Below are 18,625 nucleotides of genomic sequence, written 5' to 3'. Positions count from 1 at the left end.
CATAACCAAAGTGCCATACTTAGATCATGTTATGACAATTGAGCCAGCTCCATTCAGTAAGAAAATCTGTGAGATGCTCCAAAAAGCTAGTAAACCCTAGTGCAGACTACAAGACTTTGATATTCCAGAATTGCTGTGGAGCTCACATTCCATTTTTGGTCCCAGACATGTTGGTGTGGGTGTGGACAAACTATTCAACTGATCTCAGACAAGGTGTGCTGTTTAAAGTCTGCATTCTGACCCAGAGACTTGTATGTATCAAACAGAAGAATAAGCATTTTTATGCAGATGCAAATGAGTTTTACACAATCTCGAAACCCATCAGCTATCGTCTGATGACAATTTAACCTCTGGAGGCAATGGCGAATGTTTAAGGGCCAAGACTTCCTCTTCCGTGTGCCAGTCATTGTTTACCGTCTGATTAGCAACTTGATATGTGAGAATGGAGTTGGAGTTGAGAGACAATGTTTGTGACCGGATTGTTTCACAAGTAGCCAGTTTACGTTTCTCCACATAGTACACAAACATCAATACTTTTTATAGGTGTTTTAGGTCCAGACAACATTTCAGCCAATGCATTCTGCCTCTTTCACCCCCACATGGATTGTTTACCTGCATGCAACCAGAGCATGACCATGCATGGTCTTTCTAAGCCAAACTAGTTTCACAAAAAAAATAACTCAAAGAAAGATCAAGGAGGACATTCACTGACACCAGAGGCCATCTTTGACAGAGACAGAGGATACCAGGCTTGTCCACTGCTGTGGGATTAAAACAGTCTTATCCAGTCCCCAAAACTGGAAGTACTTGAGCACCTTATGATAGGAAAAAGATCAGTATCCAAATCAGAAGTGGAGAGGGAGACAGTTATGACATTGAAACAGTCTCATTAGTATTCACAAACAAATGTCAAGTAATGTAACTTGCAAAAGAGAATGCACAAATAAATGCAGAATGATTTGTATCTGTAAAGCTGTATCTGTATCTGTGCCTCTAATTTACCACTCGTATATCATCATTTGTACCTTACCAGTTACATTTGCTGTAGTGGTTATATGAATTTAGGACCTGAAACCTTCAGTGAACTGATCACTAAAGCCTTTTCTGTGTTGTATTTAGAGTGAGCTACAAGCAGCCATGGTGTGTTTTTCTGCTGTCATCTGATCACATCTGATCATCTGTGCTGAACAGATTCCTTCATCTGCCACAGTGAGAGCCACCAGGATCTAACCAGTATCAGCAGGTAAGAATGTAGTTCTGACTCACAACACCATAGAAAAGCTAGTTAATTTTGCAGAAGTGACACTATCAATCTGTTGACAAGAAACCTGCAGAATGTTTGTCTACAAGTTAACATGGCAAAGAATTCAATATTGGTTGATAGTTTATCTCTTCACACTCACACTGCCGATGTGAAGTTGTGAAGTTGCAGTGATCAATTCGAGAGGTTGTAATCACTGAGTTGGTGTTGTACAGGAAGATGGACTCAAGTAAAAAAATAAATGAATATGAGTAAACGTTGGATTACAAGTTTGTAGCTGTCATTCTATTTCTCTAAATATCAGTTTACACATTTGTAAATATTTTGTCTTCAAATTCAGCTCGCATACGTGTGAATATTTCATATATTTCAACACAAGTTAAAATTTTTGTTCTACGAGTTCTCACATGAAGTCTACAAACTCGCATTTTGCAACATATCTACCTTCATGTTAAAGTTGCCTTGGGGGAAACACTGTTAGCCATGCTGCTGCTGCCCCTTCACCTCACAAGCAGGCAACCACACAAGTCTTGGTCCTGATCTTGGTCTTGGTTTTGGGCTTGTTCTTCTTCTTCTTCTTGTGTTTAATTTAACAGCAGTTGGCATTCATAAATGTTGCATTATCACCATCTACTGGAAAGCACTTGGTCTTCCCTGCAATTGTGGATTTTGTGTGACACACGGTGCGGTACAACAGTCTCAAAGGGATCCACACTAATAGGTTGAGATTCACAAATATATTTCAATTTAAAAATGCTATATTGATGTACGAATGATGATATATGACTGGTAAATTAGAAGCACATATACAGATTTACAGATACAAATCACTCTGCATTTATTTGTGCATTCTGTTTTACAAATTACGTTACTTGACATTTGTTTGTGAATACTAATTAGACCTCTGATTTGCACTCTGATTGGATACTGATCTTTTCCCATCACAAGGTGCTCCATCTACAAGTACTTCCAGTTTTTGGCTGCAATTCAATTAAAAATGTTTGAAAAACTGTAACAGCATCTGGGGTAGCTCATGGGCCTGTCATGAAGGGCACAAGAACAGTTCTGTGCCAACATATGTCACTGTGTCAGATTAGGCAATCATAGTCATAAATTCTTTCTGTGATTTGGCTGAGGACCTTAACCAATCATTGCTTGGCATCTTTCAGGACTTGCATGATGTACACGGATGATTGGTAAGCCGTCATTGTTCCACCTGACAGCATCAATAATAAATAATTCTGTATGCAATCAGTGTTGTCTAAATAATGGCTCTGTCTCCTTCCTACATAATGAGGACCCTGAAAAGTCCATTATTTTCTATATCAGGAGCGCATTATCATCCATGACCACCTATCACAGGCAGAAAGAGAGGCTTTGTTCAAATTGTAATCCATTTTTTTTTAAATTAGTGGTGAGATCCATTTCACCAGCAATGTTTACAGTTAGAGCAATTTAATATACCTTAAGCACTTACTCAGAACAGTGGTTAAACTAACTTTTGAACAGACCTAAATTATTTCTATAGTTTTTCATTGCTTCACCTCTTACTCAGTGGACACACCTTGGCACAATATCAACATGACTTATTTACACACCTTAGCAAGAGAGCTTGAAATGAAAACCTGCCAAATGCACGAGTAAAAATAAACTGGAGGGTAGTGTCATCAACTTACTGGTCAGGTTAAGCACTAGGTAATTTGCACAAAGACAATGACAGCACATCCAACTACACCTGCTATTAACATTCATATGTGCAACAAGCTATGTGCAAAATAGTTTTGTAAAGTTGAAGATAAGCTAAATACACAGCTAAATAACTTTACATTTTCTTTAACTTGTTTCAGAAAGAAAACATAATGTCCAAAAACTTGCTATCTTTTGGCTGCATATTTGAGGTGTCATACATTATTTTCCTGCTAACTGTAACTGATCTACACTCTCCTCTTCATTTTTAACTATCATATAGGACAGTCTTTTCTAAGTTTGTCTCTAGGCCAGCTTTGCTGTCTTTCATAGTGTCATTCTTGATATTACCACTAGATGGCCCAAGAGTGGTCCACACAAAGGGGATTTAAATTGAGTGTATTGTGTGTGTGAACCATTAAGGCAATTGTTAAATGTGGTTGCATTTTTAATTAAATATTTACATGTGTGTTTCTCAGCTCCACCATGACTCCACCCCCATCACGCCACAACAGTGCATTTTGTGACACCGATGGAGCAGAAAACACTGTCCACATTGTGTCCAGTAAGTGTCCAATCACTGGTGACCTGTCCATCAAGGACATTTATCTCTGAATGCAAGACTAGATTTATTTCAGGAATATCATCCCCTCAAAAAAGAATGCTGTTGCATTCAATTAGATTTGGTCACATGTACATGCTACAATTAAATTAGACTAGAATGATCTGAGGTAAATGTTTCCGGGTCATCGGCTGGTCATCAGAATTTTATTTTTTCTCTGGTTTTCTCTAAGTTCTCCTGGTGAGGTGTATAATCTCACAGTTCTGTCAATATTGTGCCCAGGGTTATTTTGCTGAGTAGGTGGTCTTGATTTCACTCAAGACTGACCTCAAAATTACTGCACTGACTCAGTGTTATGTCATGACCATGCAAAATAGTTGTTTCTGATTGGGTAAAATCATTCCAACCACCAGGGGGGAGAAAAGGAACAGGTTGTTGTTAAAAACCAAGAGAGGAGACAGTTTTGTTGATTATGTCAATAAGTCCCTAATGGTGAGGGATCAAGTTGATATAGGGACCATGCGAGTATATGCAAGAATTAGAGGATAAAATACACATCTGTGTGTATGTACAGATCTATAGGGATCATACATCTGCAAACCTCCTCTGCCTTACATGCACAAAATGCATGGGAACGCATGTATATACGATGGTGTTTGCCCTGGTATGCATGCAAATAGGAGCTGTCGCTCTGCTCCTGGAGCAGGTACTTTATATTAAAATCAAGGCAGCATTTCCATGACTGCTCATGAAGTGGTGGTTTCCTGGAGTAATGTTGCCGAACTCATTCCTGTCTGTGTTGATATAATTCCTAATTCCGCCATTTACTTGTTATAGTGTTCATTGAAGAGAGAGACAACAGTAGCAGCCAGTGAATGAGAGCTTGACCTGTCAGTCAGTGAGCGTAAATTAACCTTGCAGGAGAGAAGCTGGGATTCAAATTCATTTTCTGCAAAAACGTGGATCTTACAACTAGATTGTGTGTAAGCAAAGTGAATGTCAATTTGCACTTAAAACTCACCACCTGATTCTCTCTCTCTCTCGCTGTCTCTCTCTCTATCTCTCTCTCTCACACACACACACACACACACGCACACACACACACACACACACACACACACACACACACACACACAGGCTGACCACAGCTCTTTGTGGAGACTTTTAAGTCACTCTCAGCAGATCCATGGCAACCACTTGTTGAAGCCTCACTGCTTGTTGCTAAGTGATGGGATGTATTGGACCAGAAAATCCCTCTTTTGACACTCCCTCCACCCACTTCTCCACACCCACCCCTCTCCCACTCCCTACCCCATCCCCACCCACACATGGAGCGCAGCCAAAACAACCCACATATATGCTCTAACTTCCGCTAGTTACAGGGCAAAAAATGCTCCTTTGATTCTTTGCCAAAATCAACATGTATTTAAATACACTGTCAATTATCGAAAGTTATAAAAGCACCTTTTAATCTCTTCTGGAGAGCAAAGTTCTACATGCTCCATATGTTCTTATGTTTAGGTACTATCTAAGAATGTTTGAATTGCAGCAGTATTACATGAACCATGCCCAATGCTTTTCACTCAGTTTTTTACAGATTTCTTTTTTACAGATCAAAAAATAATTTTAGATTTGGTTTATACAGCTCTATAAACTCCACTTTTTGGCCATATGTTCCAATGGTTCCAATCAACATGTAAGAGATTCTTAACAACTGAAATAAATGTTTCAGGGGGGATCTTAATCAATAACCGTGGCATGACTAAATAAGTACATTTTAACAAGGTCCATATGTATGTATATGTGTGTGTGTGTGTGTGTGTGTGTGTGTGTGTGTGTGTGTGTGTGTGTGTGTGTGTGTATGTATGTTTAAACAAAATACAGGTATGTTCTTTAAGAATAACATTTAGATTAATTCTCAATGTTTAATCTGAAAGGCCCCAAGTGGTCCCTGAAATGGTTCTATGCGTCCTTGAGATAGTCCCATGGGTTCCAGGGATCCTCAGGGGGCTTAGATGGGTTTGAGGGCGTCTCGGAATCTTTCAGAGGGTTCGGTTTCAGTTCAGGGGGTCCTTACCAGAGTTCCACAGGTCCCCATGCAGCAAATAAATAAGAAATTAGAATAGTTTCACTATTATTTTATTAAAGTTTACATCACGGGAAACCTCTCTGTACACAATTGACCGTTGCAACTCACAGGGCTTTCTAAAAACTCAACTAAATTCTTCATTTGGCTAAGGCTAACTAAAATATGGCACTACCTATGAAATGTATTCGGATATGTGCTGTTTGGGAAATTTGAGAAGCTATTGATTTTCGCCGACCTCCCTGCATTTGTTCCCCGTTATCCTTTTCCCCCTGTTGATCCTGGTTCCCTCATCTTTCTCTCCCCCCTTTCCCTACCATCCCATCCCCTCCCCTCCCCTCACTGACCGATTAGCCGGTGCGGGGTTCTGTCCCATTTCCATGAGAAAGGCGGCGGTCGGTGAAAGGGTTAAGCTTGAGGACGAAGCCGCAAAAAGCAGCCCTAATTTTCTGCCCAGCGGGAGAGTGGGGGAGGCGGGGAAAGGGAACAAAGACGCCCGGGGGAGGAGCGGAGACTCCGGCTTTACTATATGCACCTGCGGCCTGAAAAGCCGCGGACAATGCGCCTCTGAAACGGCCAATTACGAACGGGCTATCCACCCGCTTTCTCTGTTGAGAGACGCAGGGGAGGAGGGAGACAGTGAAAGGGAGGTGGGGGGAAAGGAGAAAGTGAATTTTAAAAGAGGGTAAAGATAAGAAAGTAAATAATCGAGCTTTAAATCATTCTAGGCACCATTCACCCTCACCCATCACGTCTTGCCACCCCGGCAAGACACCCATGTTCTCCCGCTAATGTTCACTTTTGTCCGGAGTTTTATTCTGAGCGGCCTCAGGCAGCGCTGATGGCTCCGCCTGTGAAGACGCTGTGAAAAAAGTGAAAAAAAGGTCAGTTTTGATTGCTGGTATGCCATTCTTATATTCTGCGATGATGTCGATGAATGAGGTCATGTTTGAAGCAACAGCTGAGAAACACCAACACTCATCTGGTGACATTTAGATAACTGGATTTTCCAATTCAGAGGAGAAAAAAATATTAGGCTACTATTCATCTGGCCCTTCTGGAAAAAGATTGGTTATAGCCTATTTGAAAATAATAAGCAAAAGAATAAACTGTAAATCTATCAGCAATAATATCAATAAAACACATTAATGTAATATGATAACATTTAGGCTGTAACAAGTAATGCTTAGCAGTACGTATATTTATAAACTGTAAGCCTACAGCACTGTGTCGCTTTAGAGGAAAATTCCAATGTTTAATCTCCCTATAACAGTCTATATTTTACACAACTGCTGACCATTTTCCAAATCATGCTGTAGAGCTTCAGATTTTTTAAGGGTATATAAAATAAATTCGAAATCTTTAAATAGGCCTATGTGCTACAAATGTTTAAACCATCACAGTGAAAGTCAAATCTGCAAAAGTTTTCTTTAAATTTGATTACTGCTGCCTAGAGGGAAGTCTACTCTGCATTAACTTAGAATGATAATATAACTATGACACAAATTAATGAAGACTTGGTATTCAAAGCGAGTTTAATTACAGGACTCAAGCAAATTTTAAGCTTTCATATCCCATAGATATGAACAAAATAACTAACCGCCAAGAACAATAGGAGCCCTAAATTAAAAACTATGAAAGGTTGAATGGAGGCTTACAAAATATATATACATGAACTGAATTGAATAAAACTTGCTAAATTACGAGTATTGTCCTTTAAATGCGTCCATATTTCGCTAACATATAGTATCAGTAGTGCACCAATGTTATTATATGTTAGAGTTAACAATTTTGAGCAACTTGAATTTTACTTGAGTTTTACTTTATGGTAAATTCTACTCCATTTCATTTCAGAGGAAAATATTGTACTTTTTACTCCACTAGATTCGTTTCACAGCTATAGTTATTAGTTACTTTTCAGATTGGGATTTTATATGAAGTTGCAATTTATTTTGAAAAAAACTAATAAGCTATAAGTTGTTAAAATTAGCTGTGCTTCGACCTTAAAATGCTTACATGTACATATCAATAAATCAGTAATAATATTCCAATATATATGATAAACATAACCCTCCAGGGCCATTTTGCATAATAAGTAATTTTACTTTTGATACTTTAATTCCATTTTGCTGTCAATACTACTTGAATGCAGAACGTTTGAGGACTTCTCTTTGTGATATATACTTATGTAAAAGGTCTCATTATAGATTTCTATGATACAATGATGGAAGAATTACTCTTATATAGACTACTGTTTACTACAACAATTTTGTGTTAAGTTTTATTATCTTTTAACTATTTTGATTAATCACCATGTGAATAAAAATTGCCTCCATAAAAGGAACTGTTCATGGGCAAAATAAGACTTCACTAATTCCATTTCTATTAATTCCATCATATACATACTGCCTTTGAACTAAAAGCACACAGACAAAATTTATCATGCAACATAAATGAAAAAAGGATTTGTACTTTTTATTAATATTGTCATGAATGCCATAACAAAGATTTTTTAATCAAAAAGGAATCAAGACTCTTAGTATAAGAGCCTAAAAATGTATACATTATTTACATGAATGCTACATACAGTAATTCTAGTATCTGGCAGCATTTACAAAAAGAGAATTCATTCTAAAAATAGAGATACAAGTCAGTGTAACAGTTAATTTTCAAATACTCGGGTAGCAATGTAAACATTCACGTATTACTTAAATATACCTGCTCTCCCCCCTTTTCAAAAATAAGTCAGGCATCTGTTTCTAGTGCGTGTTTACAGTAGTTAGTAATGAATGCTTTAAACTAAAGAACTGTAAATAGTCTACCACATGCAGCATTCGCAGTTTTTGTAGGTTGAAAATATACAAAAAAAGCTCCCTTTAGGTCCATAGCAGCACTAGTAACCAGACAGAAAAACAGACAATGACAGTACTGTCGGTTTGAGAGAACTAGGATTAAAAACACTGTAGTTTATTCTTTCATAGAATGATTTAATTATCCACAGGTAAAATTATCTGAAATAAAGTTTAGAAACAAAATGGAAGGTTTGTTAGAGATATAATCTGAAAATTTAATTTGATATATTCTCTTTGCTGGTGGTAAAAACACTTAGAAAGGCCATTAAAAACATGCCTGGAAGGCTTTTGTCAGTTCAGCGTACTTGGAAGATATAACTTGCAAGTCTTAATGTGCTATTTGGAGTAAAACTACTCAACTGAAATACAGCCTTTCATATCAAATTTCATTCACTTAAATGATCAGCCTATACAATGCCTATTGCCTAGAGCAAAGTGACAATGAATACACAGAGCAACTCAGGACAATGCCAGAACAACACAACTGAACATTTACATCAAAAAAGTCCAATCTAAAACTAATTATAGCGAATAAAAACATACAGGCAGCAAAAACAGTGTCACACATCTTCTGAGACTCAAAGTTGTAAATCCAGAGATCTGGTGAGAGTGTGGAGACTTTCACTAGACCTACTGTTCAGCATTTTGTACACTTTATAGAGAACGAAGGAACCAGGCTGGTTCTACATTCTAAGCAACACCGTAGATCATAGAAGCCAGTGTTTTATGTTCATTTCCAGTGAATGCAGTGCTGATTGTCCAACAGGTGTTTTCCATGTCATCCAAAATTTTCATCAATTAAAAAAATATAAAAATACAAGAGTACTAAACCAAAGCCAAGGCACAAAGAGTTCATTTTAAAAAAAACACCTCTGTTATTCAAGTTGTGCATTTCCTTCCCATTCTACCCACCCAGCTGTTCTCCAGCTCCACTCACACATTAGGACAGCAACAACAATTCAACAACCAGAGCACTTCAGCTCAGGTGATTTGTCTGTCACTAGCTGAGAGATTCTGATCCATGGACCAAGTTGGCATTTTATTTGTCTCTGTGCTGTGGTTGTACATGGCAGGGACTGGCTGTATGGTCAAACACTGGAAGACTAAACCCAATAACAGAACCAGTCTACAGGCACTGACTGGGTATGGTGGAACTGTAATGAGTGCCAGTGTCACAAGTTAGGGAGGTATTAAGGAGTCTTTGATTTTAAGTTATTACGGATAACTTCTAAAAAATATAAAAAGGCAAAGTAACATTTCCTAATGTGTACACAATAAACAGACATTGTCCCCGTCTTCACTGCAGTCCTTCATGGAGAGAAGTCTGCTGGAGGGCGGTGGGCAGGAAGAAGTCTCAGTTCTGTACGTGTGGTGGCAGGTGTGTGTGGTATTTATCTGAACAGATGTGGCACCAAAGAGGTAGAAAAAACTGCTTTATAAAATAAAAAAAAATGTAGTGATCTTGTGCCTTTAATTGCAGACACATGTGGAACTATAAGAGCCCTGAATGCAGGAACAAAATGTATTTTTTCTTCACATCTTGTGTCTCTTTGCCAGTAAAGTCCACCACACTGGACTCCAACTTCTTCACCCACCCCACCCCTCCCCTCCCCCATGATTCCCAGTTCAATTCTAGATGTGTGTGAGTGGGACGGTTCCAGTGAGGTAGTGCTGCTGGACACTGCTGTAGCCCCTCTGTGCTGCTGTGGGGTCACCGGCATCCCCTCCTGGTCCTGGGATGTACATGCTGATCATGTCCCTGAGGTCACCCTGCAGAGGACCCCGATGGTGGTTTGGTGTCCCCGTCGGAGGTGAGTGGGACACAGGTTCTGCTTTCACCATGGACATGGTCACAGGGCTCGGCTGCTGGGGACTGCTACTGTAGGACATGGGGCTGTGGGTGCAAAAGACATACAAGTAAGATGCCTCATCTGAGAGTTTAAAATATAAATACATCTGGTTACTGGGAGAAATCAGACTATGGGTTTATGTCTGATTTCAGGATGCACTGTTGCAATAAGGTTTTCATGCCCCTGTCCTTTATGCTTACGCTTTATGCGCAAGTTAATAAAAAAGAAAAACGTAGCAGAAATGTAGCCATGTTAACAGGGCTTCTCTTATTAAGATTCCAGATTAAGAAAACATCTTTCTCATTCACATTTAATAATCAGGTTACTGAAAAAAACCCAATGATAATTGGGTGACTGTCATGTTAATTCAGTGATAAGAGAATGGGCCATGTGTGATGTAATCTGTTAGACACTTTGAAAAGGAAAACTGCACAATTTCAGTGTCTCCAACTCTAGAGTACAACAAGTTCGCCGTTTGAGGAAATAAAAAATTAAGCCAAACTTTGCTCCAACTTCTAACAACTGATATTCTGAATGTCTTCTTAACTTTTAAGTTTTATTTTAAGGAGTTATCCTTTCAAGAGGAGAATCAGTGTTCAGCAGCATTAAAATTAATGAACTGGGACTTGATGGAAATGATCATCGTCATACTTGAGTTCAGTCTTGGGAATAATTGTATCTAAATGTTATATAGGAGTGTTCATGGCACAAGTTCAGTAGACAGTAGAGGACAATTCCAGATTACTTGTTTACTGCACAACAAAGATGCTCTTTTACCAAAATGAAACCATGTTCACATTACATCATCATCATTACGTGTAAGTAGCTTTGTAGCTTTAGTTTCCATTTGAGCAGTGACTGCTCTGTTTCTAGGTTAAAGAAGTTGAGGCATCAATCATGTATTATATGTGCAAGTGAACAAAAGGGTAGGCCAGTCCAAAACCATTTGAAATAGTCTCGAAACCTGCTATCACTAAAATTTAGAGGATTTCTAAGAGATGAATATGAGTTATTCATAGGTTTTTGGTCCTGGAATATGGTTTTAAACATAAACAGCTTCAGAAATCATTAATTTAGTGGTGTTTACCTAGCTAAATTAACACTTAACACACTCATAAATTAGGTGCTTGCAGTGTGAATAAGTGTGCAGGTGTCTTTTTTCCATATGTAAATATAATTTATATGATCAAAAATACCTCTGAGAGGGCTTGTACTTCTTAATGACTTTACATTTAAGCACATTTTATTGACGTGTAAATATTTAAGTAATACAGACAATGCTAAATTTTACCTGTAATGCAATATTTTACATTGTGGTGTTGCTACTGTCACTTGCACTGCTTGGACTGTTACAAGAGGCAATGAGTCAGAGTACACCAGTGTTCAAACTACGACAGATTTTTCATAATGAGCACCTGCATGTTGAGACAGAGCCAGGATCAGGGAGAGTAACCACTGTATGTTTGGTCTACAGATCAACACTGGCCTAGTTTACAACCCCACCTACAAACTCTGAAAGCCTTCAGTCAGAAACACCTCTGCTATTCACCAGCCTGAGCACAAAAAAAAAAAAATTCTCACTCTGAGTCTCAGTGGGAACATTCATTTCTTATTTAAAATGAACATTTAACCTTCAGGTACAACAAATTCATTCATTCACAAGAAACTGACACTCTTAGCAAACTTTTGCTAGGATATGTTAAGAAAAGTTAATCCAGTATGGGGGCTCCTATTCTGGAGAACAAAGAATTTGGAGCTGCACTGCTGCCATTATAATTCTGACCAGCACAGGAGGCTAAAAATTGATTTATGGATAATTCAGCTGGAAGCAAATTCAGTTTAACAGAGCTCCTCATCCTTGTGGAGGTTAATGCTGAATCCACACAAGCCTGCATGTGGAACTAAAAATTGACACAAGCAAAAAATATCCATCATCTAGCAATCATAGCAACGAGTTCACAAACAACAACAGGACAGTAATCCCAAATGAGGAGAAAGAGTGCAATGCACCCAGAAGTCATGGAAATGTGCACTGAAGTGTCACTGTAGAAACTTGCCAGCAGACAACATCCCACTCAGTTCAAATGGTTTCTCTGCAAAAAGCATGTCATTGAAGTGTTGAAAAAGTAGTGACTTATTTTAAACCATCTTATACCAGTCTAATTGGGTCCAGTTTTATATAGTTAGAACATCCTACTTATACAATATAATGAAGAAAATGTTTAAAACCCTTAATCAGTTGTATTTTTGCCATTTCTCAAACTCACAGCCCATAAAGATTTATGTCAGTTGACAAGATGTTTCTTTTTTCCTAACTACAAACTTCCCTGTGTTAGATTCCATTTACTATGCCACAAAGGAACAGGATGGACATCAACAGACTTGGCCTCCAGCATGACTCTAAACTTTTGACTTCTAAAACGTAAGCTTCCGTGGAAGATACTTTTATTTGTGGGAGAAAAAAAAACAGTAAGAACAAAGATGTCTGAAATGATAACACTGCAAATCAGTCAAAGGAACTTCGAAATGATCAAATATTGGAATAAAGTTCAGCATCATTCACACTACAACATTTGTCAAAGTGTTCTATCTTTCAATTGTATCTACTGTAGTTTGGGGGACAGTAGACCTACGGCAGAAGGCAGAGACCCAGAAGTGTATCCGGACACAAGTTTAGGGTTAGCAGGAACAGGGGATTGTGGGTAGAGGACCACACACAGAGCAGTCTTGCCTGCCATCAAGTCATCCTGATCAACATTCCAGACAGGACCCAGCCCACAGCAGAACGCCACACTCATAACAAGTAGGCAACAGACTGAAGCCTGTTGTTTCTCAGAGTTTTTCAATGGCTCAATGGCACTGAATAATTTATCTCAACATTTCTTCCCGATTAAAGTCTTATTTTTAAAGTGCTCTCTTACAGGTCCATTTTACATCTCTCACTCTGAAGATTGAGTAGTTGAGTGGTTTCAGTGTCAGTGTATTTCAGGTCATTTGACATTACTTTTTCCTTTCTTGTTTGTTTTTTGTCCGTTGGTTTGAAAGTTTTATTCAGAAATTCTTAAAAAAAAAACAAAAAAAAACACTAAATCAACATCAGAATTCTCAGTCCCCTGTGAGAATTCAGGCACCCCTCTTCATGTCTGACAAGCAAATCCAGTTCAGCAACTAATAAAGCTAATTGTCTGTCACTGTTGTGGCATCTAAATATGATATTGGTTGACTACTTTTATTTTAAAAATAACTAACTTTTTTTAGCTGCTAAAACTATTTAAAACCATTTCTGGGGTTTGGGCAGTACAAATAAAATGGGGAGTCTTTCTATCCAATGATCAAGTCACAATCTTGTTAAAAAAAAAAGAAAGAAAGAAAATACAACTATTCTGTGAATGTGAATAGAAGAGGCATACAGTATATGCAAGTGTAACTATGTCTTTGTTTTGTGTTTGGAACTGCTGACATGGACCCACTACAATAAGAATAAAAGATCAATCTAAATAAAAATCCATATTTTAAAAAAATTTATTAAACGCCTTATTCTAAATAAACTGATTCATGCATGTGCGTAATATTTAATCTCTGCCATGCTCTCCACTTGATTTGAAAGTGTTCTGTGCAGACCTCTCTCCTCAACTGATTGTCGTTGAGAGGCGCTCCCTTCTTCAAATCCATCTTTTTTGGAGAGCTATTATCAAGTCACGTGATTAACACAGTTTGCCTTTTGTTCAGTAATTCCAGAATTTGTACATTTCAACAAAACTGTTTTTTTCTGATCGCAGCAATCAACCAATAATCGGCCTACAGCGCGTGCTGGAGACCTTATTTGGAGGCTGTAAACAGGAGGCACCTAATTTCATCATTTTATTAAGCATGTTAGGCTAATTCTTGGGATATTATTTACTTTGGAGGCAACAAAAACGGCCTTCAAGGAAAAAAAAACTGCAGATAAATTAGGCGAAATGAAAACCACCATTCACTCAAATTTAATAGTTTTGATCCTTGTGGGAAAGTTCTGAAGGGTTTGCTTGATGGACAAAAGGGTCACAAAAATTACGATAAATATATTATATCCTCTTTCTATAGGCCAAAGTATTTGTAAAGCAGGCCACACTTTGATACATTTTGGCACTGACTGGAGAAATGAGGACAGGCTGAACAATCAATGCAAGGACATTCGGACCAAACTGCCTTTGTTGGTTAAACAGCGAAAAAGGGACACAGTAAAAACAAAAAGTGATCCTAAAATGTACTTTAATTTACTGCACTGTAGTTCCCGTACAGCTGCAGCTCACCTGTACGAGTTGGCTCCGTTCATGTACGTCTGTGCTGCCGTCATTGCAGGTGGGTACTGGAGAGCTGACAGGTCATACCGGTGTAGCTGCTGTGTGTAGCCGAGCGCCTCGCCCTGCATACCGGCGTACCCACCGGTGGGGCCCCAGCCGTAGCTCTCCATCCTCGGACTTCCACCTTGGCCTTGCGCAGCCGCAGCCGCCAGCAGGTTACCGGCTGACAGCGGGTACTTACCCACCTGAGTGTCCTTCTTCAGCAGTGGCTTTGTCTTGCGGCGTGGCTTGTACTTGTAGTCGGGGTACTCCTTCATGTGGACGGCCCGGAGCCGCTTGGCCTCGTCGATGAAGGGCCGTTTCTCGGCGTCGGTCAGAAGTTTCCACTCCGCTCCCAGCCGCTTGCTGATCTCAGAATTGTGCATTTTGGGGTTTTCTTGAGCCATCTTGCGCCTCTGTCCCCTGGACCAGACCATGAAAGCGTTCATGGGCCGCTTGACTTTATCCATGGGGTCGCCTCCAGGTGCTAATGCCGTTTTGGAGCTCGGGTGTGAGTTGCCGTTGGTGCCCATGTTCCCGGTCATGTTGCCGGTGACCGGTGACATTCCTTGGGAGGTCTGATGAGACGGTGGCTGGCCGGTCGGCTTCAGCTCGTGTTCCATTATGCTGTACATGTTGGATCTGGCAGAGTTAAGATGAGTTACAGAACAGTTGAAACGATGAAGCGCGCAGCAGCCCTTTGTCGCCGTGCACCTGGCGACTTGTGGCCAGGTTTCTCCACAGGTTTAATCGGGAGCACCGGGTGATCCAAATTAACTAATTACTCACGACACACCCGGGAGAGAAAACAAACCGCAGCGGACGACCGATTTGACCTTTTTTTTCAATTTTTAAGTCTGAATGTGGCAATCATTACTTCGATACTGAAACTTACAGAAAATATGCAAAATTCAGCGAAGAAACGCAGCAACTGCCCGTTTTCAGTACTATAATTCTCAGCGGAAAACCACTTGTCAGACGGCCAGCTCAGACACTGAACTCAGCTGCCTGTTAACTCCAAAACTTCCCCTATTCTCGTGCAGCCGGTCCGGTGGGGACCAATGGGAGAGCGTAAAGCTTCAGCCTGTGCGCGTGCATTTGCAACTGAAAAGGCTGCGATGGTGCCCGAGATACTTGGTGATGTCGGAGGTGGAGAGAGGGGAGGAATCTTAATAATCAATTCTAATCAGCAATAGACTACTTAACAGATTGTTCACATTTAAACAGTGTTTTACCAGTGTTCTCTTCGTCAAGTGTGCGTATATAACACACACACATACACACACACACACACACAGGTAGAGAGAGAGAGAGAGAGAGAGAGAGAGAGAGAGAAAGAGAGAGAGAGAGAGAGAGAGAGAGAACGTGTAAACTGCTACAAACTTGAAGGTCTATCTTAAATTTACTCCGTTTTTGCCAGGCGAAACACACAAACACCAAAATATTAAATATAAATATATTTACGTTTAAAATTGCAAAGGGATAAAACAACAAAATATATAAAAGTAAAATAAATTACAAAAAATATTAGTAATTATTATATGAATAAAATCACATAACACAAAAACCATCAACAAAATATATTCAAAGTAAAGTTTAATGAATTATTTAGAAATTTTATACTTGGTGAAATCCTTCATAGGATTATTTTCCAGGAAGTCTGTTAATAAACCCTACATATTTTCATAGTATTTTATTGCAAATATTAATTTTTCCATAGAAAGTGACCTTGACAGACTGCAAAATTTTCATAAACAATAAAAGTTAGATTTCAAATAAAAATGATGTACAACATTCACCCTAACCTCCTAACCGGTAGTTGGGCAACAAGGTGTAAACTGAGAGAAAATCAAGCCACAACCAATAGCAGTGGGTGGCGGCAGTGCATCACTCTATTGTTTTGCCAGCCACTATAAAATATAAAAAGAAGAAGAAAGGTGACCACAACAAACATGTCAGAGGAAATGCAACAGACATTAGAAGTAAGAAGAAAAGAATTCAATTAGCAAAGGATCAGTATGTTGCCTCAGGTACCAGTCAGAAATGAAATGTGATCCAGGAGGTCCAGTTGGAGTAACAGATCTGTGAATTTGAAGGCTTCTCAGATGCCAAAAGACTTGCTTTTGTTCTCCATCCTGTTCTTGTGTCAAAATATGGTGCCCCTGTTAGAGAAGTGCAGTACCCTTGTCGCTCAGATATCAACAGATTTAAATGCACCAGTGTCCTGTGATTGTCACTGGTGGCAGCAGCAGAGGCCACTGCTCAGCAAAAGTTAGTCTCACTCTAAGTTACATAAAGCTTCCTATATATAATGTAATGTAAAGTACCACAAAAACAAATGTTGTTTAAAATGTTGTTTATGTTTAGGGCCATTTTAACTCCCTTGAGGTCTCCGGGGCAAAACTGTTTTTGGGCTCCCTCTTTATAAAGCAAGGGATCTCTGTTTGCAATACATCCGCCAGGTATTAAGTAGATCGGATCAACTGTTTTCGAGATATGTGAAGGACAAACATATACACGTCTGGGGACTCAAGGAAGTGCAGTGTCAAGTGTGAAGTTGTCTGGATGAGCGGTTCTTGAGAAATATATAAAAATACCTCATAAACAACGTTGATTTGCTTTTTCTTCGGCCCATATAGTCAACAGGCAGAAATGTGGACAGCACCACTCTGCCATTGCAGCAAACATTGTGGTCGAAAGTGGGATTACATTTGTAATGTTACTGACTTGAAAAAGTTGAAGAGACTTAAGCTCTACTATTGAATTGTGCACTGTGAACAAAACTTGGCATGTACGTTCAACACTTACTGCAGGATGTCTCAGACACATTTTGAACAGGCACTGCAGTTCATCTTACTAAAAAACAAGGAATCTCTGTCTGTCTGTCTGTTTGTCTGTCTGTCTGTCTGTATGTATTTGTGTCTTTTCAATATCTCGAAAACCATTCATCTGATCAATTTCACACTTGGCGGGTATACTACTGAGGACCCAAGGAAATGCAGTGTAGAGTGTGAAGTTGTTTGGACACGCGACACATTTAATTAATTTAATATAACAGGGAACAGCGAGCCACTCAGCTCCACGTCTGAGTGCATGGGGGACTGTTTGATATAAACATCATCACATCACAGTGGGGTGGAGCTTCTGGGCTCTCACTTGCTGAGCGGGACAAAGGCACATTCCCCACTCAGTTAAACTGCCCGAGAGAGACGAACGAGCATACACAGGAGAAAAAAACAGAGGCGGAGGCAATAAAACTAGCCAATAGTAGCACCGACACCTTTGATTGGCAGCAAAATCAACCAGTGGAAGGCCATAAACTGCTTCTACAGTTCAACCTCAGTTTTGTTTTTTCTTCTTTCCTCTCCCTTTAGTCATCTCACAACCCCTCAGTTTTATCTGGTGACCCCTTTGAGGGGTCCGACCCCTAGGTTGTGATCCAATGGTTTAAATGACCAGATGATGAAGTCAGAATTCCGGAGGAGCGGCTGCACTGGGAGTGAGCTCCTGATTACATCTCACACTTGGACCTAAAAAAGTGGAACATTTTTCAAAATAACCTCCTAATCTTCAGAAAGGACTCTAAAGAAGAAGTCATAACATTGATCAGCAAGAACAGAAAAGAAAATATCATCTTACCTACCTGCTGTTACCAATATTCCAAAGGAGATACAGCACTAAAGAAGCTAACAGAAGAGTTATTTTATGAAAACAAGAGGAAAAATTAAAGGATCCTTGCTGGTAATGTAACCCACACATGCTGGACCTATCCAGTCACCTCTCTGTCAGCTTCACTAAATTTATGCACTTGTGTAAACTTTTTGTGAATAATATTCCATCTCAACATCGAAGGAAATGGTCCTGGCCACATGGATCTTTTGGGGATCCTAACTGATGGTGGCCTTTTCTCCCCCGCTGAGCTCAAGAGTAGGTTCCGGGTGCACCAGGCCAGTGCTGAGGGACTTAAGAGGAGCTTCTTCCCTCAGGCCACAGAGATCCTGCATGG

The 18,625-nt window shown here is 39.5% G+C and overlaps 1 protein-coding gene across 1 annotated transcript; it reads right to left on the bottom strand.

Annotated features, from left to right (window-relative positions):
* Nucleotides 1–8,045: 8,045 nt before the first annotated feature.
* sox19b (SRY-box transcription factor 19b) lies at nt 8,046–15,686 on the bottom strand. The gene is made up of 2 exons (XM_042402387.1): nt 14,590–15,686; nt 8,046–10,341 (listed from the first exon to the last, which is right to left on the bottom strand). Exons 1-2 carry the CDS (start codon nt 15,252–15,254, stop codon nt 10,080–10,082), a joined length of 927 nt encoding a protein of 308 aa, XP_042258321.1. The 5' UTR covers nt 15,255–15,686; the 3' UTR covers nt 8,046–10,079.
* Nucleotides 15,687–18,625: the final 2,939 nt, after the last annotated feature.

Source organism: Thunnus maccoyii, chromosome 22 (assembly GCF_910596095.1).
Source record: "Thunnus maccoyii chromosome 22, fThuMac1.1, whole genome shotgun sequence".
Lineage (NCBI taxonomy): Eukaryota > Metazoa > Chordata > Actinopteri > Scombriformes > Scombridae > Thunnus > Thunnus maccoyii.
This window is presented reverse-complemented; position numbering and strand designations above follow the sequence as displayed.